Source organism: Babylonia areolata, chromosome 19 (assembly GCF_041734735.1).
Source record: "Babylonia areolata isolate BAREFJ2019XMU chromosome 19, ASM4173473v1, whole genome shotgun sequence".
Lineage (NCBI taxonomy): Eukaryota > Metazoa > Mollusca > Gastropoda > Neogastropoda > Buccinidae > Babylonia > Babylonia areolata.
Genome location: NC_134894.1, coordinates 70348 through 94800, shown reverse-complemented (window position 1 = coordinate 94800; position 24453 = coordinate 70348). Strand labels below are relative to the sequence as shown.

Genomic DNA, 24453 nt, shown 5'->3' with positions numbered 1-24453 from the left:
GAGAACAGTGAATGATGTGTGGACTGTTGACAGCAAGTGGAGAACAGTGAATGATGTGTGGACTGTTGACAGCAAGTAGAGAACAGTGAATGATGTGTGGACTGTTGACAGCAAGTGGAGAACAGTGAATGATGTGTGGACTGTTGACAGCAAGTGGAGAACTCTGTGGAGTGGTGCAGTGACAGAGACAGCCAGGAGATCTCGCATCTTCTCTCCCCCAATCCGGAAGATTGACACCCCTGTCAAGTAAGTGGTCACTCACCCCCTCCCTACTCCCTTTTACAAGATGTGACACACCTGTCAGGTAGGTACAACTCTCCCCCATTTCTCCCTGCACCCTTCCCCCTCCATTAGGGGTAGGTTATTGCAGGTACATACCCCCCATTTCTCCCTCCTTCCCTCTCCATTAGATGTGACACACCTGTCAGGTAGGTCAGTACATTGTCCCCCATTTCTCCCTCCACCCTTTCCCTCCATCAGATGTGACACACCTGTCAGGTACGTTAGTACATTGTACCCCATTTCTCCCTCCACCCTTTCCCTCCATTAGATGTGACACACCTGTCAGGTAGGTTAGTACATTGTCCCCCATTTCTCCCTCCACCCTTCTCCCTCCATTAGATGTGACACACCTGTCAGGTAGGTTAGTACATTGTCCCCCATTTCTCCCTCCTTCCCTCTTCATTAACTGTAACACACCTGTCAGGTAGGTCAGTACATTGTTCCCCATTTCTCCCTCCACCCTTCTCCCTCCATTAGATGTGACACACCTGTCAGGTACGTTAGTACATTGTCCCCCATTTCTCCCTCCACCCTCCATTAGATGTGACACACCTGTCAGGTAGGTTAGTACATTGTCCCCCATTTCTCCCTCCACCCTGCATTAGATGTGACACACCTGTCAGGAAGGTAAGTACATTGTCCCCCATTTCTCCCTCCACCCTTCTCCCTCCATTAGATGTGACACACCTGTCAGGTACGTTAGTACATTGTCCCCCATGTTCCCTCCTTCCCTCTCCATTAGATGTGACACACCTGTCAGGTAGGTCATCACATTGTCCCCCATTTCTCCCTCCACCCTCCATTAGATGTGACACACCTGTCAGGAAGGTAAGTACATTGTACCCCATTTCTCCCTCCACCCTCCATTAGATGTGACACACCTGTCAGGTAGGTTAGTACATTGTACCTCATTTCTCCCTCCATTAGATGTGACACACCTGTCAGGTAGGTTAGTACATTGTACCCCATTTCTCCCTCCTCCCTCCATTAGATGTGCCACACCTGTCACGTAGGTTAGTACATTGTACCTCATTTCTCCCTCCATTAGATGTGACACACCTGTCAGGTAGGTTAGTACATTGTACCTCATTTCTCCCTCCATTAGATGTGACACACCTGTCAGGTAGGTTAGTACATTGTCCCTCATTTCTCCCTCCATTAGATGTGACACACCTGTCAGGTAGGTTAGTACATTGTACCTCATTTCTCCCTCCATTAGATGTGACACACCTGTCAGGTAGGTTAGTACATTGTACCCCATTTCTCCCTCCACCCTCCATTAGATGTGACACACCTGTCAGGTACGTTAGTACATTGTCCCCTATTTCTCCCTCCATTAGATGTGACACACCTGTCAGGTACGTTAGTACATTGTCCCCTATTTCTCCCTCCATTAGATGTGACACACCTGTCAGGTAGGTTAGTACATTGTCCCCCATTTCTCCCTCCATTAGATGTGACACACCTGTCAGGTAAGTTAGTACATTGTACCTCATTTCTCCCTCCATTAGATGTGACACACCTGTCAGGTAGGTTTGTACATTGTCCCCCATTTCTCCCTCCATTAGATGTGACACACCTGTCAGGTAGGTTAGTACATTGTACCTCATTTCTCCCTCCATTAGATGTGACACACCTGTCAGTTAGGTTAGTACATTGTCCCCCATTTCTCCCTCCTCCCTCCATTAGATGTGACACACCTGTCAGGTAGGTTAGTACATTGTCCCCCATGTTCACTCCTTCCCTCTCCATTAGATGTGACACACCTGTCAGGTAAGTTAGTACATTGTCCCCCATTTCTCCCTCCTCCCTCCATTAGTTTTGACACACCTGTCACGTAGGTTAGTACATTGTACCTCATTTCTCCCTCCATTAGATGTGACACACCTGTCAGGTAGGTTAGTACATTGTACCTCATTTCTCCCTCCATTAGATGTGACACACCTGTCAGGTAAGTTAGTACATTGTACCTCATTTCTCCCTCCATTAGATGTGACACACCTGTCAGGTAGGTTAGTACATTGTCCCCCATTTCTCCCTCCTCCCTCCATTAGATGTGACACACCTGTCAGGTAGGTTAGTACATTGTCCCCCATTTCTCCCTCCTCCCTCCATTAGTTTTGACACACCTGTCACGTAGGTTAGTACATTGTACCTCATTTCTCCCTCCATTAGATGTGACACACCTGTCAGGTAGGTTAGTACATTGTACCTCATTTCTCCCTCCATTAGATGTGACACACCTGTCAGGTAGGTTGGTACATTTACCCCATTTCTCACTCCACCCTCCATTAGATGTGACACACCTGTCAGGTAGGTTAGTACATTGTCCCCTATTTCTCCCTCCAGTAGATGTGACACACCTGTCAGGTAGGTTAGTACATTGTCCCCTATTTCTCCCTCCATTAGATGTGACACACCTGTCAGGTAAGTTAGTACATTGTACCTCATTTCTCCCTCCATTAGATGTGACACACCTGTCAGTTAGGTTAGTACATTGTCCCCCATTTCTCCCTCCTCCTTCCATTAGATGTGACACACCTGTCAGTTAGGTTAGTACATTGTCCCCCATTTCCCCCTCCTCCCTCTCCATTAGATGTGACACACCTGTCAGGTAGGTTAGTACAGTGTTCCCTGTTTGTACGTCCACCTTCCTTTAGATGTGACACACCTGTCAGGTAGGTTAGTACAGTATTCCCTGTTTGTGCGTCCACCCTCCTTTAGATGTGACACACCTGTCAGGAAATTTAGTGAATTGTCCCCTGTTTCTCCCTCCTGCCCCCTTCGTAATAGTCAGAAAAAGTATTACTGAAAAGGTCATGGAACACATAATAGCTGGGAAACATGCAAGTGATCTAGAAGAGAGATACACATTCTCCATTTAAATAAAGATGGGTACAGAACAGGTAAGTGTACATTGGAAAATGTGGCTGCTTTTGTGTAGGAGGAATATTAAACCGGAGAGCGCGATGAGCCACGATCGTGGCTTTCCCGGTAAAGTGCGATGGGCCACGATCGTGGCTCTGTTTACATAAGGTCCGACATCGTACGGCTATGCTCGGCAGCCGTAAAACTGCCTCGTTCTGGTGTTACTGCCTCCATGCTTGTGTTTGCACAAACTTTGACCAAGTTTATAAGTCCAGGTCTTCGTATTTTTTGTAAACAATGAGTGACACTGAAGTTGACAAAGCTCAGGAAATGAGTGACCTTGTCACTAGTGATGATTCATTTGCTGACAGGGATTCTGGTGAAAACGGCTTTGTTATTTTGACACTTGGGCATGCTGGCTTGCTTGTTGTTCATTCAGTTTTGTGTCTCCAGCCACAAAAACTGGGGGGTGGGTGATGGGGGTGGGGAGGGGTGGTAAAGTGGGTTAGGCATGGGTCTATTGCGATTTCTTGACCAAGTCAAGCTAGAAAACTGAAAATTATTTTGATTTAAAGCATTCTTGCTGCTTTTGAAAGCAACATGAGCTAAAAGAAAACATTTATTTATGTTTTTGCCTGTGATTGCATAAAGTATTGTAGATGTGCGCGTGCGTGGCATCGGTGGGTGTGTCTCAAACAAATAATACAGTGCTTATAATTTCATTGTTTCAGTTATATTCATTTCATGATTCTGCAGCCAGAACATTTTCTGCACAGTTTAATGCCAATTTTGAGATTTTGACTCTGTAAAAGATGTGAAAATACCTATAAACATTGTGGTTGACGTTTTTGGAAAACAAGTTTGCAAAATTTGTTGTTTATATCCTGTGGAATATCTCCAACTACTTACAAGGTACAGCCTTTTTCTTACTTTTATCTGATTCTTCATTCACTCTACTTTCCAAAAATGTATAGGTTTACCTATTTATTCTTACTGATAAGCATACAAATGCCCCAAATCAGAGCACAGGTAGCGGAGGCAAACTATCCCTTTGTTTTAAGCATGATTTCTGTAAGTATGTTTTATTATATCCAGCACTTTGAGTGTTAAGGATTTCAAAGAAAAGTAGAAACATTACCAGAAATAAAACTGAGTTGGAAGATGCATACAATAAAGTCCAGTTTGCACATGTCATGGAGCTGCTACTGAAGTATGGAGTATGTTTGACACCAGTTGACATGATGCATACAATAAAGTCCAGTTTGCACATGTCATGGAGCTGCTACTGAAGTATGGAGTATGTTTGACACCAGTTAACATGATGCATACAGTAAAGTCCAGTTTGCACATGTCATGGAGCTGCTACTGAAGTATGGAGTATGTTTGACACCAGTTGACATGATGCATACAGTAAAGTCCAGTTTGCACACGTCATGGAGCTGCTACTGAAGTATGGAGTATGTTTGACACCAGTTGACAAGATGCATACAGTAAAGTCCAGTTTGCACACGTCATGGAGCTGCTACTGAAGTATGGAGTATGTTTGACACCAGTTGACATGATGCATACAGTAAAGTCCAGTTTGCACACGTCTTGGAGCTGCTAGTAAGTGTGGAGTATGTTTGACACCAGTTGACATGATGCATACAATAAAGTCCAGTTTGCACATGTCTTGGAGCTGCTAGTAAGTGTGCAGTATGTTTGACACCAGTTAACAAGATGGATACAATAAAGTCCAGTTTGCACACGTCATGGAGCTGCTAGTAAGTATGGAGTATGTTTGACACCAGTTAACATGATGCATACAGTAAAGTCCAGTTTGCACATGTCTTGGAGCTGCTAGTAAGTATGGAGTATGTTTGACACCAGTTAACATGATGCATACAGTAAAGTCCAGTTTGCACATGTCTTGGAGCTGCTAGTAAGTATGGAGTATGTTTGACACCAGTTAACATGATGCATACAGTAAAGTCCAGTTTGCACATGTCTTGGAGCTGCTACTGAAGTATGGAGTATGTTTGACACCAGTTAACATGATGCATACAGTAAAGTCCAATTTGCACATGTCTTGGAGCTGCTACTGAAGTATGGAGTATGTCTGACAGCTTGTCAGGTCAGGTCATTAGATCTGCTACTGGTAACCTGTAATCCAGTACAGCCTGTTCAGGGTCGGGTTGCCGACGATTAAACCGGCACTTCCACCGCTCCCTTCTGGGACTGGTGAGGCGGGTGGCTAGACACCCTTATGGAGATCCATAAAAGGGCGTCGGCTCAGGAGAGCCACCGACGGCCATCTAGCTCCACTGTGTTGTGTGCATGCCACACGCAGTTGGCCCCCGGGGTGTGTCTACCCATGCATGCGAAGTCTGGATCCGGCAGAATCTGCGGAAGAAACCTATCGGTTCAACGGAGAGGAAGGCGGTTACAGCAACTCACTGTGGAGTGCAGAGAGCAAGATGAGACACCGAAAGGATATCTTGGTCATCCACTGCATCCGTGCTCATCCTCCAGTCGTCTCGACTTAGTCTTGCCACTGGAAATTGGTGGACCCAGACGAGAGAGTGAGGTCAACGTTGCGCAACTCCTCTTCACTTTAAACAAACTCATCGCGCAAGTCATCAGTCATCCAAAATGACCTTTCATCCTTCATCATTTCATCACCCCCAAGTCCTGTGGCGACAGGCGAGCGACGAAACGACAGGTGTGGGTACACTGGCAGTCGCAGCCGCAGACCTGCACGCAGGTGGCTCAGGCCATAGGGTCGTTCTTCGTCGACAGGAGCAGCGATGGAGCTCGGCAGCCGTCTGAGGGTCTGAGCAGCCCGCTTTAGGAATGCACTGCTCACCTCCCTGGCATGAGGAAGGGGCTAGAAAAGGTGCCCTAAAAATTGCCTGCTCCATATCACCCTGGCCAGCATACCGCGGCTGGCGGGGACCCTACATCAGCGGTCGAAACAAAGAGAAAGAAAAGAAAAAAACAAGGATCGTTCCTCTCACCATTGGTGCTTGGAACATAAGGACTCTCCTGGACAGAGATAACGCGGACAGACCCCAAAGGAGAACAGCACTAGTTGCATCCGAACTCGCCAGATACAACATCGACATCGCAGCCTTGAGTGAGACTCGGCTTGCAGGCGAAGGCGAGCTCTGTGAACAGGGATCTGGTTACACCTTCTGGAGTGGACGAGGAAGCGAAGAGCGACGTGAGGCTGGCGTTGGTTTTGCAGTAAAAACAACACTTGTCAGCAAGCTAGCTGGAATCCCAAAGGGAGTCAACGATAGGCTTATGACCATGAAACTCCCACTGGCATCTGGCCAGAAGCACCTCACCATTGTCAGTGCCTACGTCCCAACCATGACCAACCCGGATGAAGTGAAGGCGAAGTTCTACGAGGACCTTCACTCTGTCATTGCTGCTATCCCTAAAGCAGACAAGCTCATCATTCTTGGGGACTTCAATGCTAGAGTTGGCTCTGACTACATCTCCTGGGATGGAGTGATTGGAAAGCACGGTGTGGGCCACTGCAACCCAAATGGATTGCTTTTGCTTCAGACCTGTGCAGAGCACGAACTGCTGATAACCAACACAGTTTTCTGCCTCCCTACCCGTAACAGGACGTCATGGATGCACCCTCGCTCAAAGCATTGGCATCTCATCGATTATGTCATCGTCAGGAAAAGGGATAGGCAAGATGTACGTGTAACAAAGACCATGTGCGGCGCCGAGTGTTGGACAGACCATCGCCTTGTAGTCTTGAAGCTGAATATTCGAATCCAACCCAAGAGACGCCCCCAAGGCCAGAAGGCTCCAAAACGGCTCAACATCGCTAAGCTGAAAAGCATCACCATCAAACAGTCCTTTGTGGAGCTGCTGGAAGATCGTCTGGAATCCGCCTCTCTGGACAACCAGAATGTGGAGTCTGACTGGAGGACCCTGCGTGAGCTGATCTATAGTACAGCTTCTGAGACCCTGGGACCCATGACCAGAAAGCACAAAGACTGGTTTGATGAAAACTGTGATGAAATCAAGCAGCTTCAGGATGAGAAACGCCGTCTGCATCAAGCCCACCTGAGCAACCCAAAGTCCACATCAAAAAAGGATGCATACAATGACATCCACAGGACTGTTCAGCAAAAGTTACGCCAGATGCAGGATAAGTGGCTGAGTGACAAAGCTGATGAGATCCAGGGATATGCTGACAGGCACGATATGAAGAGGTTCTATGATGCCTTAAAAGAAGTCTACGGCCCCACATCCTCAGGATCATCCCCCCTCCTCAGTGCAGATGGGAATACCTTGATCACCGAGAAGGAGAACATTCTCGAACGATGAGCTGAGCACTTCAACAGTGTCTTAAATCGCCCTTCCTCCATAAATGATGAAGCCATAGACTGTCTCCCACAAGTCCCCACCAACGAAGCACTGGACGATCCGCCAACACTTCTTGAGACCCAGAAAGCAATCTGTCTGCTATCCATTGGCAAAGCACCTGGCTCAGACTCCATACCAGCAGAGGTCTACAAGGATGGAGGCACTGTGCTGACTGAGAAGCTTCATCAGCTGTACTCACTCATGTGGAAAGAAGAGACGATCCCCCAGGATTTCAAAGATGCATCTATCATTCACTTGTACAAGCGAAAGGGGAACCGGCAAGCCTGTGATAACCATCGGGGCATTTCCTTGCTCTCCATCGCAGGCAAGATACTTGCCAGGATCCTACTTAACCGCCTCACAGCACACCTTGACCAAGGTCATTTGCCTGAGAGCCAATGTGGATTCCGGAAAGAGCGCGGAACCACCGACATGGTGTTTGCTGCAAGGCAGCTGCAAGAGAAATGTCAGGAGCAAAATGCTGATCTGTTCTCCACCTATTGTCGACCTCACTAAGGCCTTCGACACCGTGAGTAGAGAGGGACTGTGGAAGATCATGGCCAAGTACGGATGCCCTCGGAAATTTATGCATGCAGGCTCGAGTCCAGGACAATGGTGAAACATCTGCTCCTTTTGCTGTCACAAATGGTGTCAAGCAAGGCTGCGTCCTGGCTCCAACGCTGTTCAGCCTCATGTTCTCTGCAATGCTTACTGATGCCTTCAGAGATGGCGATGTTGGAATCGGCCTAAAGTACCGAACAGATGGCAAGCTGTTTAACCTCAGAAGGCTTCAAGCAAAAACGAAGGTCATGACAGACATCATCAGAGACTTTTTGTTTGCTGATGATTGTGCTCTCAACGCTGGATCTGAACGTGACATGCAACTCAGCGTCGACAAGTTTGCCACTGCCAGCAGGAACTTCGGCCTTACCATCAGCACGAGGAAAACTGAAGTTCTCCATCAGCCAGCCCCAGGGAAACCCTACGTTGAGCCCAACATCACAGTCAACGGTCAGAGACTCAGTGCGGTGGAGCGGTTCACATACCTTGGCAGCACACTGTCACGAAATGTGACAATCGACGATGAAGTGAACGTCAGGATTGCAAGAGCAAGCGCAGCTTTTGGTAGACTCAATGCAAATGTCTGGAACAGAAGAGGCATTAGTCTTGAGACCAAGCTAAAGGTCTACAGAGCAGTAGTTCTCCCCACACTACTGTACGCCTGCGAAACTTGGACAGTGTACCAACGACATGCCAAGAAGCTGAACCACTTCCACACAACATGCCTCAGGAAGCTACTGAACATCAAGTGGCAAGACAAGACCCCTGACACAGAGGTGCTCGCAAAAGCCACCCTTCCCAGCATCTTCACCATCCTGATGCAGTCCCAGCTTCGCTGGGCTGGACACGTGGCGCGCATGCCAGACCATCGGCTGCCCAAAAGGCTCTTCTATGGCGAGCTGCAACAAGGGAAGAGATCACACGGAGGTCAGAAGAAGCGCTTCAGAGATACTCTGAAAGTCTCTCTGAAAGCGTTTGATATCAACCCTGACTCCTGGGAGGAATCTGCAGTGGACCGTGACAAATGGCGCGCTGCTGTGCACAAAGGCGCCAGGTTGTGCGAGGCCAACAGGACTGCTGCAGCTGCTGAGAAGAGGCAGGCCAGAAAATCACGGGCAAACAAGCTCCCTGACAATGATATGCCTGTCTTTGTCTGCCCCAACTGTCAGCGAACATTTCGTGCGCAGATTGGACTATTCAGCCATCTGCGCACTCACAGATAGATTCATGAGCATCCTTCCCCCCACCCCACCACCACCATCCCCCCATCCCCCATCCCCCATCTGGATGACAACGATGGTCATCATCGATCTCGATGGACACACCACCACCATGTTTGACACCAGTTAACATGATGCATACAGTAAAGTCCAGTTTGCACATGTCTTGGAGCTGCTACTGAAGTATGGAGTATGTTTGACACCAGTTGACATGATGCATACAATAAAGTCCAGTTTGCACACGTCTTGGAGCTGCTAGTAAGTATGGAGTATGTTTGACACCAGTTAACAAGATGGATACAATAAAGTCCAGTTTGCACACGTCTTGGAGCTGCTAGTAAGTATGGAGTATGTTTGACACCAGTTAACAAGATGGATACAATAAAGTCCAGTTTGCACACGTCTTGGAGCTGCTAGTAAGTATGGAGTATGTTTGACACCAGTTGACATAATGGATACAATAAAGTCCAGTTTGCACACGTCTTGGAGCTGCTAGTAAGTATGGAGTATGTTTGACACCAGTTGACATAATGGATACAATAAAGTCCAGTTTGCACACGTCTTGGAGCTGCTAGTAAGTGTGGAGTATGTTTGCAACAAGATCTGGCAAACAGGGGAATGGCCCACACCGTGGACACAATCACTGATCATCACCCTTCCCAAAAAGGGCAATCTCCAGCAGTGTCAAAACTACCGCACCATCAGCCTGATTAGTCATCCCAGCAAAGTCATGTTGAAGATCCTGCTTAACAGACTGAAACCACAAGCAGAAAACATCATTGCTGAAGAACAGGCAGGTTTCAGACCAGGAAGGAGCACAACTGAACAAATCTTCAACTTGAGGTTGCTATGTGAGAGGTACCATCAACACCAACAAGACCTCTACCACGTCTTCATTGATTTTAAGAAGGCATTTGACAGGGTCTGGCATGCAGCTTTGTGGGCTACCATGAATCTGTACAACATCAACGCCAACCTGTTCAGACTGATACAGCACCTCTATGACAAAGCCACCAGCGCCGTCTACCTCAACAATAGCATCGGGGACTGGTTCAGAACCACAGTCGGAGTGAGACAAGGCTGTCTACTCTCCCCAACACTCTTCAACATCTTCTTAGAAAGAATAATGACTGACGCACTGGAAGAGCATGTAGGAACAGTCAGCATAGGCGGCAGAACAATCACAAACCTACGTTTTGCCGACGACATTGATGGACTGGCTGGAAAAGAAGAAGAACTGGCAAGCCTGGTCAAACATCTAGACAAAGCCTCCACATCGTATGGAATGCAAATCAGTGCGGAGAAAACCAAACTGATGACTAACAACACCAACGGCATCAGCATTGACATCAAAGTCAACGACGAAAAGCTTAAAACAGTCCACAGCTTCAAATATCTGGGAGCAATCGTGTCAGATGAAGGATGTAAACCAGAAGTACTCTCGAGAATTGCCCAAACAACAACGGCACTCAACAAGCTGAACACCATCTGGAACAACAAAAACATCGCTCTCAGCTCAAAAATCAGACTGATGCGTTCCCTGGTTATATCAATATTGCTCTACGCCTGCGAGACTTGGACCCTGACTGCAGACATTGAGAGAAGAATCCAAGCTGTCGAGATGAGATGCTTTCGTAGACTACTTGGCATCTCCTACAGAGACCACATCACTAACACGGAAGTGAAGAACAGAATCAAGCAAAGTATTAGACCCTACGAAGACCTTCTGTCCATTGTGAAAAAACGCAAACTTAGGTGGTATGGACACATCTCCCGATCATCTGGTCTTGCCAAAACGTTCCTGCAAGGCACCGTACAAGGAGGCAGAAGGAGAGGATGGCAGAAGAAGAGATGGGAAGACAACATCCGGGGGTGGACAGGCTTGACGCTCGGTGACGCCCTGAGGAAATCAGAAAACCGTGAAGAGTGGAGAGGGGTGGTGGCCAGGTCAGCAGCGGTGCCCCAACGGTCTGAACCCAGACTACGGGAGAGGTGAAGGTGAAGGTGATGTTTGACACCAGTTGACATGATGGATACAATAAAGTCCAGTTTGCACACGTCTTGGAGCTGCTAGTAAGTGTGGAGTATGTTTGACACCAGTTGACATGATGCGTACAGTAAAGTCCAGTTTGCACATGTCATGGAGCTGCTAGTAAGTGTGGAGTATGTTTGACACCAGTTGACATGATGGATACAATAAAGTCCAGTTTGCACATGTCATGGAGCTGCTAGTAAGTATGGAGTATGTTTGACACCAGTTAACAAGATGGATACAATAAAGTCCAGTTTGCACATGTCATGGAGCTGCTAGTAAGTATGGAGTATGTTTGACACCAGTTAACAAGATGGATACAGAGAGTCGGGAACGAACTGTCGTCCTACACCTCAGAGATTGGATGTCTGCACCCTCTCAAACTTTCCATGGGGCTGCCACAAGAATCTCCACTTTTTCCTGTCCTCTACAACTGAGACTGAGTGATACCTGCTTGACCTTTTTTCAGTGCAATCCAGTAACAACTTAGAACAGGTTAGGGCCTATTTCGGAGCATTAGAAAACCCTCCAAACCCACTGCATGATGCAGTCAGTGAACCAAAAGGCAGCCATCTAGGACAGTGTCTTCAACACAATCATTTCATGCACTCTGGGAAGACATTGTCAGGAATGGCCAGAGGGCAGAACTGATGAAGAGATGAAACTATTCACAGAAGAAAACAGTAATGATGAAGATATTATCATATATACATATGTTTGAAAAAGATTTTATCAGGGATAATAATGACAGTGTGACACATGCTGTCCAGTGGTTGCCATCTATTTGTGCACCAGAAATGAGTGATAATGATGACGATGTGTCATCCATGAAGCAACAGAAATGAGTGATGATGATGATGATGTATCAACCATAAAGCACCAGAAATGATGATGACGATGTCATCCATAAAGCAGCAGAAATGATGATGATGTGTCATCCATAAAACAGCAGAAATGATGATGATGATTACGATGTGCCATCCATAAAGCCCCAGAAATGAGTGATGATGATGATGATCTGATGACGATTTGTCATCCATAAAACAGCAAAAATGATGATGATGATGATATATCATCCATACAGCAGCAGAAATGATGATGATGATGACGATGTGTCATCCAGAAAGCAGCAGAAATAATGATGATGATGACGATGTGTCATCCAGAAAGCAGCAGAAATAATGATGTTGATGACGATGTGTCATCCAGAAAGCAGCAGAATTGATGATGTTGATGACAGTGTGTCATCCAGAAAGCAGCAGAATTGATGATGTTGATGACAGTGTGTCATCCAGAAAGCAGCAGAATTGATGATGTTGATGACAATGTGTCATTCAGAAAGCAGCAGAATTGATGGTGTTGATGACGATGTGTCATCCAGAAAGCAGCAGAATTGATGATGTTGATGACAATGTGTCATCCAGAAAGCAGCAGAATTGATGATGATGATGACGATGTGTCATCCAGAAAGCAGCAGAATTGATGATGTTGATGACGATGTGTCATTCAGAAAGCAGCAGAATTGATGGTGTTGATGACAATGTGTCATCCAGAAAGCAGCAGAATTGATGATGATGATGACGATGTGTCATCCAGAAAGCAGCAGCAATGATGATGTCCTGCATAAAACGCCAGAAATAATGATGACGATTTGTCATCCATAAAGCAGCACAAATGATGATGATCATGATGATGTGTCATTCATACAGCAGCAGAAATGATGACGATGTGTCATTCACAAAGCACCAGAAATGACGATGACGATGATGATATGTCATGCATAAAGCACCAGAAATGATGATGATGATGTTTCATCCATAAAGCCTCAGAAATGATGATGATGACGATATGTCATCCATAAAGCAGCAGAAAGGTAATTATGATGATGTATCGTCCACAAAGCAGCAGAACTGATGATGATGATGATGACGATGAATCATCCATGAAGCTCCAGATACGATGATGACGATGATGATGTGTCATCCATAAAGCCTCAGAAAGGATCATGATGATGATGATGTGTCATCCATAAAGCAGTAGAAATGATGATGATGATGATGTGTTATCCATAAAGCAGCAGAAATGATGATGATGATGTATCATCCATAAAGCAGCAGAAATGATGATGATGATGATGTGTTATCCATAAAGCAGCAGAAATGATGATGATGATGTATCATCCATAAAGCAGCAGAAATGATGATGATGATGATGTGTTATCCATAAAGCAGCAGAAATGATGATGATGATGTGTTATCCATAAAGCAGCAGAAATGATGATGATGATGTATCATCCATAAAGCAGCAGAAATGATGATGATGATGATGTGTCATGCATAAAGCAGGAGAAATGATGATGACGATGTATCATCCATAAAGCAGCAGAAATGATGATGATGATGATGATGTGTCATCCATAAAACCCCAGAAATGATGAAGACAATGCATCATGCACAAAGCCCCAGAAATGGTGATGACGATGTGTCATCCATAAAGCCTGAGAAATGATGATGACGATGTGTCATCCATAAGCAGCAGAAATGATGATGATGTGTCATACGTAAAGCCCCAGAAATGATGATGATGATGACGATATGTCATCCATAAAGCAGCGGAAATGATGATGATGATGATGATGTGTCATCCATAAAGCAGCAGAAATGATGATGATGATGTTGTGTCATGCATAAAGCCCCAGAAATGGTGATGATGATGATGATATGTCATCCATAAAGCAGCAGAAATGATGATGATGATGTGTCATTCACACAGCAGCAGAAATGATGACGATGTGTCATTCATAAAGCAGCAGAAATGATGATGATGATGACGATGTATCATCCATAAAGTAGCAGAAATGATGATGTGTCATGCATAGAGCCCCGAAATGATGATGACGATGTGTCATCGATAAACCAGCAGAAATGATGATGAAGATGACGATGTGTCATCCATAAAGCAGCAGAAATGATGATGAAGATGACGATGTGTCATCCAGAAAGCAACAGAAATGATGATGATGATGATGATGTGTCATCCATAGAGCACCAGAAATGTTGATGACAATGACGATGTTTCATCCATACTGCAGCAGAAATGATGATGATGACGTTGTGTCATGCGTAAAGCAGCAGAAATGATGATGAGGGTGTGTCCATAAAGCCTCAGAAAGGATCATGATGATGATGATGTGTCATCCATAAAGCCCCAGAAATGAGTGATGATGATGATGATCTGATGACGATTGATGGATTATGGATTGTCATCCATAAAGAAGCAGAAATGATGATGATGTTGATATGTCATCCATAAAGCAGCAGAAATGAAGATGATGATTACGATGTGCCATCCGTAAAGCCCCAGAAATGAGTGATGATGATGATGATGTGATAACAATTTGTCATCCATAAAGCAGCAGAAATAATGATGATGATGATGTGTCATCCATAAAGCAGCAGAAATGATGATGATGATGTGTCATCCATAAAGCAGCAGAAATGATAATGATGATGACGATGTGTCACCCATAAAACACCAGAAATTGTGATGATGATGGGTCCTGCATAAAGCAGCAGAATTGATGATGACGATGTGTCATCCAGAAAGCAGCAGAATTGATGATGTTGATGACGATGTGTCATCCAGAAAGCAGCAGAATTGATGATGTTGATGACGATGTATGATCCAGAAAGCAGCAGAATTGATGATGTTGATGACGATGTGTCATCCAGAAAGCAGCAGAATTGATGATGATGATGACGATGTATGATCCAGAAAGCAGCAGCAATGATGATGACGATGGGTCCTGCATAAAACACCAGAAATGATGATGACGATTTGTCATCCATACAGCAGCAAAAATGATGATGATCATGATGATGTATCATTCATACAGCAGCAGAAATAATGATGATGTGTCATTCACAAAGCACCAGAAATGACGATGATGACGATATGTCATGCATAAAGCACCAGAAATGATGATGATGATGTTTCATCCATAAAGCCTCAGAAATGATGATGATGATGACGATATGTCATCCATAAAGTAGCAGAAAGGTGATGATGATGATGACGATGTGTCATCCATAAAGCAGCAGAAATGATGATGATGACGATGTGTCATCCATAAAGCAGCAGAAATGATGATGATGATGGGTCATGCACAAAGCACCAGAAATGGTGACAACGATGACGATGTGTCATCCATAAAGCCCCAGAAATCACGATGACGATGTGTCTTCCATATGTAGGTACGCTGTGACAAAAATGGCGTCTGCTATAGCTCAGCTTTCAGCTTGTGCTGTGAGTTGAACTATGGTTATTTGCAGCCAGTTGAGCACTTGGCTACACATAAAACAGCAGAATTGATGATGACAGTGTGTCATCCATAAAGCCCCAGAAATTATGATGATGATGATGATGTATCATCCATAAAACAGCAGAAATGATGATGACGGTGTGTCATCCATAAAACAGCAGAAATGATGATGACGGTGTGTCATCCATAAAGCCCCAGAAATGATGATGATGATGATGATGTATCATCCATAAAACAGCAGAAATGATGATGACGGTGTGTCATCCATAAAACAGCAGAATTGATGATGACAGTGTGTCATCCATAAAGCCCCAGAAATTATGATGATGATGATGATGTATCATCCATAAAACAGCAGAAATGATGATGACGGTGTGTCATCCATAAAGCAGCAGAAATGATAATGACGATGTATCATCCATAAAGCCCCAGAAATGATGATGACGGTGATGATGTATCATCCATAAAGCAGCAGAAATGATAATGATGATGTGTCATCCATAAAGCCCCAGAAATGATGATGATGGCGATGTGTCACCCATAAAGCCCGAGAAAGGATGATGATGATGAAGATGTGTCATCCATAAAACAGCAGAAAGGATGATGACGATGACGATGTGTCATCCATAAAGCAGCAGAAAGGATGATGATGATGACGTTGATGATGTGTCATCCATAAAGCCCCAGAAAGGATCATGATGATGAAGATGTGTCATCCATAAAACAGCAGAAAGGATCATGATGATGACGTTGATGATGTGTCATCCAATAAGCCCCAGAAATGATGATGACGATGATGGTGTGTCATCCATAGAACAGCAGAAAGGATGATGATGGTGACAATGTTTCAGTCTGATCCGCCTGGAGCTGAACCACAGCTTGCTGCACTACTATACAGAGCTGGACTGCATCATGCTGTGTGGCGTGGCACGACGCCCCCACCCCCACCACTACCCCCTGCTGCAGGACCAGGCACAGCCACTGTCCACCCATGCCCGGCACCACCAGCCTCACTCTGGCCCGGATCAAGGCGACCAGCAGGCACAGGGAGGCAAGTGGTGGGGTGGAGTGGAGGGGGTGCTCAGCAACCTGCAGTCTCTCAGCATCTCCACAGGGGACACTACTCCCACTGACAATAACACACAAGACTTCAGCATGCTGCCAGTGAGTGCCACCTGTCTGTGTCTGTGTGTGTCACCTGTGTCTGTGTGTGTGTGTCACCTGTGTCTGTCTGTGTGTGTCACCTGTGTCTGTGTGTCTGTCTGTCTGTGTGTCACCTGTGTCTGTCTGTGTCACCTGTGTCTGTCACCTGTGTCTGTCTGTGTCACCTGTGTCTGTCTGTGTCACCTGTGTCTGTGTCACCTGTCTCTGTGTCTGTCTGTGTCACCTGTGTGTGTGTCTGTCTGTGTCACCTGTGTCTGTGTCTGTCTGTGTTACCTGTGTGTGTCACCTGTGTCTGTCTGTTTGTGTCACCTGTGTCTGTCTGTGTCACCTGTGTCTGTCTGTTTGTGTCACCTCTGTCTGGTGGTGTCACTGTGTCTGTGTCTGGTTGTGTCACCTGTGTCTGTCTGGTTGTGTCACATGTGTCTGTCTGTGTCACCTGTGTCTGTCTGGTTGTGTCACCTGTGTCTGTCTGTCACCTGTGTCGTTGTCTGGTTGTGTCACCTGTGTCTGTCTGTGTCACCTGTGTCTGTCTGGTTGTGTCACATGTGTCTGTCTGCGTCACCTGTGTCTGTGTCTGGTTGTGTCACCTGTGTCTGTCTGGTTGTGTCACATGTGTCTGTCTGTGTCACCTGTGTCTGTCTGGTTGTGTCACCTGTGTCTGTCTGTCACCTGTGTCGTTGTCTGGTTGTGTCACCTGTGTCTGTCTGTGTCACCTGTGTCTGTCTGGTTGTGTCACATGTGTCTGTCTGCGTCACCTGTGTCTGTGTCTGGTTGTGTCACCTGTGTCACCTGTGTCTGTCTGTGTCACCTGTGTCTGTGTCTGGTTGTATCACATGTCTTCTATCTGTCTGTTTGTGTCACCTGTGTCTGTCTGTGTCACCTGTGTCTGTGTCTGGTTGTGTCACATGTGTAACCTGTGTCTGTGTCAGTTTGTGTCTGTGTCTGGTTGTATCACATGTGTCTTCTGTCTGTCTGTTTGTGTCACCTGTGTCTGTCTGTGTCACCTGTGTCTGTGTCTGGTTGTGTCACATGTGTCACCTGTGTCTGTGTCAGTTTGTGTCACCTGTGTCTGTGTCTGGATGGTGTAGCAACTCATGTGAACTTGTGGGTGTGCGTCTTGAAAAACCTGATGGAATTCACAAAAGCATTGTGCTCATCAATGCCTATGTTCACCCAGGAACCTGCACAACAAAAGCGGATTCGGCCTTTTTGGAGGAAATAGAGAACGAATTTGGAGACTCCGTCATTATCTGTGGAGACCTTAATGCAAGATCGAAGTTATGGGACCAACAGATCTTCACGGATAATAATATATAATTATCATGATCCTGGATTACTGTGTGTCTTCAGGGATAATAATAATCATCATGATCCTGGGTTACTGTGTATCTTAGGGATAATAATAATCCTCTTGATCCTGGGTTATTGTGTGTCTTCAGGAATAATAATAATCATCATGATCCTTGGTTACTGTGTGTCTTCAGGGATAATAATAATCATCATGATCCTTGGTTACTGTGTGTCTTCAGGGATAATAATAATCCTCATGATCCTGGATTACTGTGTGTCTTCATGGATAATAATAATCCTCATGATCATGAGTTATTGTGTGTCTTCAGGGATAATAATAATCATCATGATCCTTGGTTACTGTGTGTCTTCAGGGATAATAATCATCATCATGATCCTAGGTTATTGTGTGTCTTCATGGATAATAATCATCATCATGATCCTAGGTTATTGTGTGTCTTCATGGATAATAATAATCCTCATGATCCTGGGTTATTGTGTGTCTTCAGGGATAATAATGATCCTCATGATCCTGGGTTACTGTGTGTCTTCAGAGATAATAATAATCATCATGATCCTGGGTTATTGTGTGTCTTCATGGATGATAATAATCCTCATGATCCTGGGTTACTGTGTGTCTTCAGGGATGATAATAATCCTCATGATCCTGGGTTACTGTGTGTATTCAGGGATAATAATAATCCTCATGATCCTGGGTTATTGTGTGTCTTCAGGAATAATAATAATTCTCATGATCCTGGATTACTGTGTGTCTTCACAGATAATAATAATCATCATGATCCTGGGTTATTGTGTGTCTTCATGGATGATAATAATCCTCATGATCCTGGGTTATTGTGTGTCTTCAGGGATAATAATAATCATTATGATCCTGTGTTACTGTGTGTCTTCAGGGATAATAATAATCATGATCCTTGGTTACTATGTGTCTTCAGGGATAATAATAATCCTCATGATCCTGGGTTATTGTGTGTCTTCAGGGATAATAATAATCATTATCCTTGGTTACTATGTGTCTTCAGGGATAATAATAATCCTTATGATCCTGGGTTAATGTGTGTCTTCAGGGATAATAACAATCATGATCCTGGGTTACTGTGTCTCTTCAGGGATAATAATAATCCTCATGATCCTGGGTTACTGTGTGTCTTCAGGGATAATAATAATCATGATCCTGGGTTACTGTGTGTCTTCAGGGATAATAATAATCATCATGATCCTGGGTTACTGTGTGTCTTCAGGGATAATAATAATCCTCATGATCCTGGGTTATTGTGTGTCTTCAGGGATAATAATAATCCTCATGATCCTGGGTTACTGTGTGTCTTCACAGATAATAATAATAATCCTCATGATCCTGGGTTATTGTGTGTCTTCATGGATGATAATAATCCTCATGATCCTGGGTTACTGTGTGTCTTCACAGATAATAATAATCATGATCCTTGGTTACTGTGTCTTCAGGGATAATAATCCTCATGATCATGGGTTATTGTGTGTCTTCAGGGATAATAATAATCATGATCCTTGGTTACTGTGTGTCTTCAGGGATAATAATAATCCTCATGATCCTGGGTTATTGTGTGTCTTCAGGGATAATAATCCTCATGATCCTGGGTTACTGTGTGTCTTCAGGGATAATAATAATCATGATCCTGGGTTACTGTGTGTCTTCAGGGATAATAATAATCTCATGATCCTGGGTTATTGTGTGTCTTAGGGATGATAATAATCTTCATAATCCTGTGTTACTGTGTGTTTTCTGGGATAATAATAATCATCATGATCCTGGGTCACTGTGTGTTTTCAGGGATAATAATAACCGTCATGATCCTGGGTCACTGTGTGTTTTCAGGGATAATAATAACCGTCATGATCCTGGGTCACTGTGTGTTTTCAGGGATAATAATAACCATCATGATCCTGGGTCTCTGTGTTTCTCCGTGGATGATGATAATCCTCATGATCCTGGGTAACTGTCTGTCTCCTCCCGAAACCTGGAGGGGGTCAAGCTGGTGTTCCCCTGACCCCCTCCCGGGGGGTCACTACCTTGTCGTGGTCGGGAGGCTTAGTGGCCAGTGATTGAGCGAGCTGTGTCAGCGGGGACATCAGTGCTTCTGGGGGTTTACTGCTCTAGTCCCAGGTCTTAACTGACAGCCTACATAGCCATTGTAGCTGTTCAGGCTGAATAAGTGGTTGTTTTTTTTTTTTGTTTGTTTGTTTTTTGTTTGTTTGTTTTTTCATACTGATGCCCCTGATAGGGCTTCCCATGCCGAACAGGTCATGAGTGAGGCCCAAACAAAGAGTGACCCACTGTCCCTTTCGCTATTCTTTATTCTTCTTTTTACCTCTTCTTTTCTGTCTTCAGTTCCCCATCAAGCCTTTTTTTCCACATTCTTTTTTCTCTGCGGCCTTCTTCAGGCCCGCCGTGTTTGCCGTGCGGCGCGACCTGTGATGGAGGGGAATGAGATCCTGGGGATTGAGAGAGCACGCTGCTCTCAACACATCCCTTTGGCTCGGACCTCTCCGAAGACAGGCAGCACACATTGGCCCGTGTGTGTCAGTCGGCTACCCCTTCATGGGGCTGGGTCAAGACTGGCAGTTTGGAGGCTAACGAGGATAACCCCCGTAGTGCTCAGTTCTCTGTCCCCGGGAGCTGGACATGATTGGGGGGAACGCGTTGGAGCTAAACTGTTAGTCGTATATCTCTCCCGAAACCTGGAAGGGGTCAAGCTGGTGCTCCCTTGACCCTGGCCCCAAAGTTGGACCCCATGGTGGGTGGGTAAGGGAGGGATGAATTTACAGTTATAAAAACCATGGCTTCCAACCAAATACACCCCCCTAAACTTGGGAAAAGGAGGAGACCAGGAACTGATGATTCGGACTCCGATTCGGAGGTTGGTGAGACCTCTGGATATTGGCTGTTGTGGCTTGTGGTGGAGGGCACTGATGACGACAAGCCCTTGTCGGCTCTCAGCCCCTTCGCTATCCAGAAGGGCTTCCAGTGTCTAGCAGGCTCACTGAAATCTGTCAAGAGGCTGAGGAGCGGAGCATTTCTGGTAGAGACAGCGTCAAAAAGGCAGACACAGCTTCTGCTGAAAGCGTCCACTTTTGTGGATAGGGCGGTAAAGTTTTCCCCTCACAAAGGACTGAACTGTTCGAAGGGGGTCATCAGATGCCCGGAGTTGAGAGGAGTATCTGAAGCAGATATTAAGAGCGAGCTGTCCTCTCAGGGAGTGACCGACGTTTACAGGGTGACAGTAAGGAAGGGGTCGGACAGAGTCCCGACCAACACATTTTTCCTCACCTTCTGCTGCCCGAATGTCCCCAAGGACATACGAGTCGGATACCTGCAAGTGAACGTAAGTCTGTATGTGCCGTCCCCTCTACGGCGTTTCAAGTGCCAGAAATTCGGACACGTGCGGGACCGCTGCAAGGAGGAAGAGGCGTGTGGCACCTGTTCAAAGGCAGCACACCAGGGAGAATGCGTCAGTCCAGCCCGTTGTATGAACTGCGGAGGTGGCCACCCGTCCTCATCTAAAGACTGCCCCACCTGGAAAAAACAAAAAGAAATCCAGAAGGTGAAGACGGAGAAGAAAATATCGTTTTTTGAGGCCCGTAAACAAGTGGAGGCTACATTGCCTAAGGCGTTTTACGCTTCTGTTGTCAGAACCAGGAAGGTGGACATTGCGATCCAGACAATGTCCACAGGGACGCAGACGGACGACTTACCCACATTGGTAGAACGGTTGGCCTTGGGTGGAGGCGCCGTGTCCACCCCTTCCCATCCTGTACGGCGGTCCTCAGGAGCTGCTGGGCGGGAGTGGAAAGCCTCGGGCGGAGGCACAGTGTCCACCTCCCGTCCCCCCCCACCCCCTGGTCCCCCTCATCCCGCCTCTCGTATGCCTGCCCCTCGGGCTGGTGGGAGTGCCCAGAAACCTCCCGTACCTCCAAAACTCGAGGGGAGGGTTGCGGCCTCGGCGGGGTCGGGAAGAGCCAAGGTGGTGGATATTCCGGCTTGGTCAAAATCAGACAAGATTTTGAGCTAAAAAAACAGATATGCGGTCTTGGCCGACCTTCAGCCACCGCAAACAAAGGAGCAGGGGGTAGCGATGGATTAGGCTGCTGCTTTATTTTTTTAAACCTTTCTTATGGCAGTGATCCATTGGAACATCCGTGGGTTTTACGCCAATTTCCAGGAACTCGAGCTGCTTTGTCGTGCCTTGAAACCTTCAGTGCTGGCACTGCAAGAGACTCTGCAAAGAGATGGCAAGGTTTTATCTCTCTCTGGTTTTAACTCCATTTTTAAACCCGCTCAACCGAAGCAAGAGGGATTGATGGGAGGTGTCGCTTTTTATACGTAAGTCCCTTTTATACAGTACAGTTCCTTTAAGCACCCCTTTACAGGCGGTGGCAGTCAGAGTCACACTTGAGAAAACCATCACTGTCTGCTCTCTGTACCATCCTCCTTCCGTCCGTGTTCTGAGGCAGGACCTCATGAACCTTGTCGACCAGCTCCCACGACCGTTTCTACTGTTGGGCGACTTCAATGGCCACTCCCCACTCTGGGGAAGTGAGATGACATCAGCCCGAGGTCTTCTTTTGGAAAACCTTCTTTCTGATATGGACCTGTGCTGTCTTAACAACAAGTCACCCACTTATTTTCATCTGTCCTCTGGAAAGCTCTCGTGTTTAGATCTGTCGGTCTGCGATCCATTGTTGGTCCTGGACTACGAGTGGAGAGTGCACGACGATCTGCATGGGAGTGACCACTTTCCTGTCGTCCTCCGCCCCACAGATGGGGAAGGTGACTCTCTGCCTGACCGCCTGAACTATGACAAAGCCGACTGGGGAATTTTTACCACGAAGTTAAGACCGGAGCTGCAGGAAGAAACAGTCTTAAAAAGCAAGGATCCTGCTGACATTCTGACACAGATCGTTTTAGATTGCGCCAAAGCAGCAGTCCCATCGTCTACCTCCAAGCCTCAGATGCCAAGAACGCCCTGGTTCAACGTGGAATGTCGGGAGGCCCGTAAGTCTCGAAAGAGAGCACAACGACACGTCTTTCGGAGACCATAGACCGATAGCGTTTGAACCCATCAACAGCTGAGGGCGAAAGCCAGGTTTGTTTTTAAAAAGAGCCAGAGAAAAGAAAAAGCATGGAGAGATTTTTGTTCTTCCTTAACCTCCAACACACCCAAGAAGAAAGTGTGGAGGGTTTTGAAAAAAAATTAAGGGCAAAAACGTCTGCCCAACTTTTCACCATCTTAAACTCTCAGATGCTCTGGTCACAGAGAAGAAAGCAGTTGCCAATTTGCTTGCCTCCACAATCGAACTGAATTCTAGATCTGCCAACAAATCTGCTCGGTTTCTCAAAACCAAAAACCTGAAAGAAAAAACGCTCTGCAACTTTTCTTCCGACAACACAGAGAGCTACAACCTTCCTTTCACTATGAATGAACTAAAATCTGCCCTTCAGACCTGCACGGATTCCTCTCCAGGAATGGACGAGGTCCATTATAAACTCTTAAAACATCTTCCCAAAACCTGTCTGGACACCCTGCTCAAAGTTTACAACCGCATCTGGATCACAGGCTTTTTTCCACCCTCCTGGCAGAAAGCCCTCATAATCCCGGTGCCAAAACCAGGAAAAGACCCCTCGAACCCCTCCAACTACCGCCCAATAGCACTGACCAGCTGCATCTGCAAACTGATGGAGAAGATGGTCAACGGTAGACTGATGTGGAAACTAGAGACCGACGGCCTTCTGGCGAAAGAACAGTGCGGTTTCCGCAAGCATCGCTCTACCGTTGATCATCTGGTTCGTCTGGAAACCACTGTAAGAAATGCCTTTGTAAACAAACAGCATGTGGTGGCCATATTTTTTGACTTAGAGAAAGCTTACGATACCACCTGGAAATTTGGAATCCTCTCGGACCTGCACAAGCTCGGCTTCCGAGGACACCTGCCCCAGTTCATCCACAATTTTTTGCAAGACAGACAATTCCAGGTGAGGGTCGGCACCACCCTGTCCGACATTCACGAGCAGGAGCTGGGTGTTCCGCAAGGGAGCATTCTGTCGCCGGCTCTCTTCAGCATCAAAATTAATGACATCGTTCAGTCGGTTCAGAAGGGATCGGACAGCTGGCTGTTTGTGGACGATTTCGCCTTGTATGCAACTGGCAGCATGTATGCCAGCATTCAGCGATGGCTTCAGCTCTGCGTCGACAAAATCCAGTGTTGGGCAGAGGAGAATGGTTTCACCTTTTCGTCCTCCAAAACTGAGTGTATTCATTTTCATAACTTTTGCCAGTTCTATCCAG

At 46.1% G+C, this 24453-nt stretch overlaps 1 protein-coding gene across 3 annotated transcripts in view; it reads left to right on the top strand.

The window, feature by feature from the left end:
- LOC143293345 (F-box/LRR-repeat protein 4-like) overlaps positions 1-24453 on the top strand; it is a 122520-nt gene that overhangs the window by 49133 nt on the left and 48934 nt on the right. For all 3 annotated transcript variants that reach the window (XM_076604123.1, XM_076604122.1, XM_076604120.1), the window contains 2 exons: positions 151-246; positions 16507-16819. In XM_076604123.1, coding sequence (XP_076460238.1) covers positions 151-246; positions 16507-16819 — 409 coding nt within the window. The remainder of the gene's footprint in view (positions 1-150; positions 247-16506; positions 16820-24453) is intronic.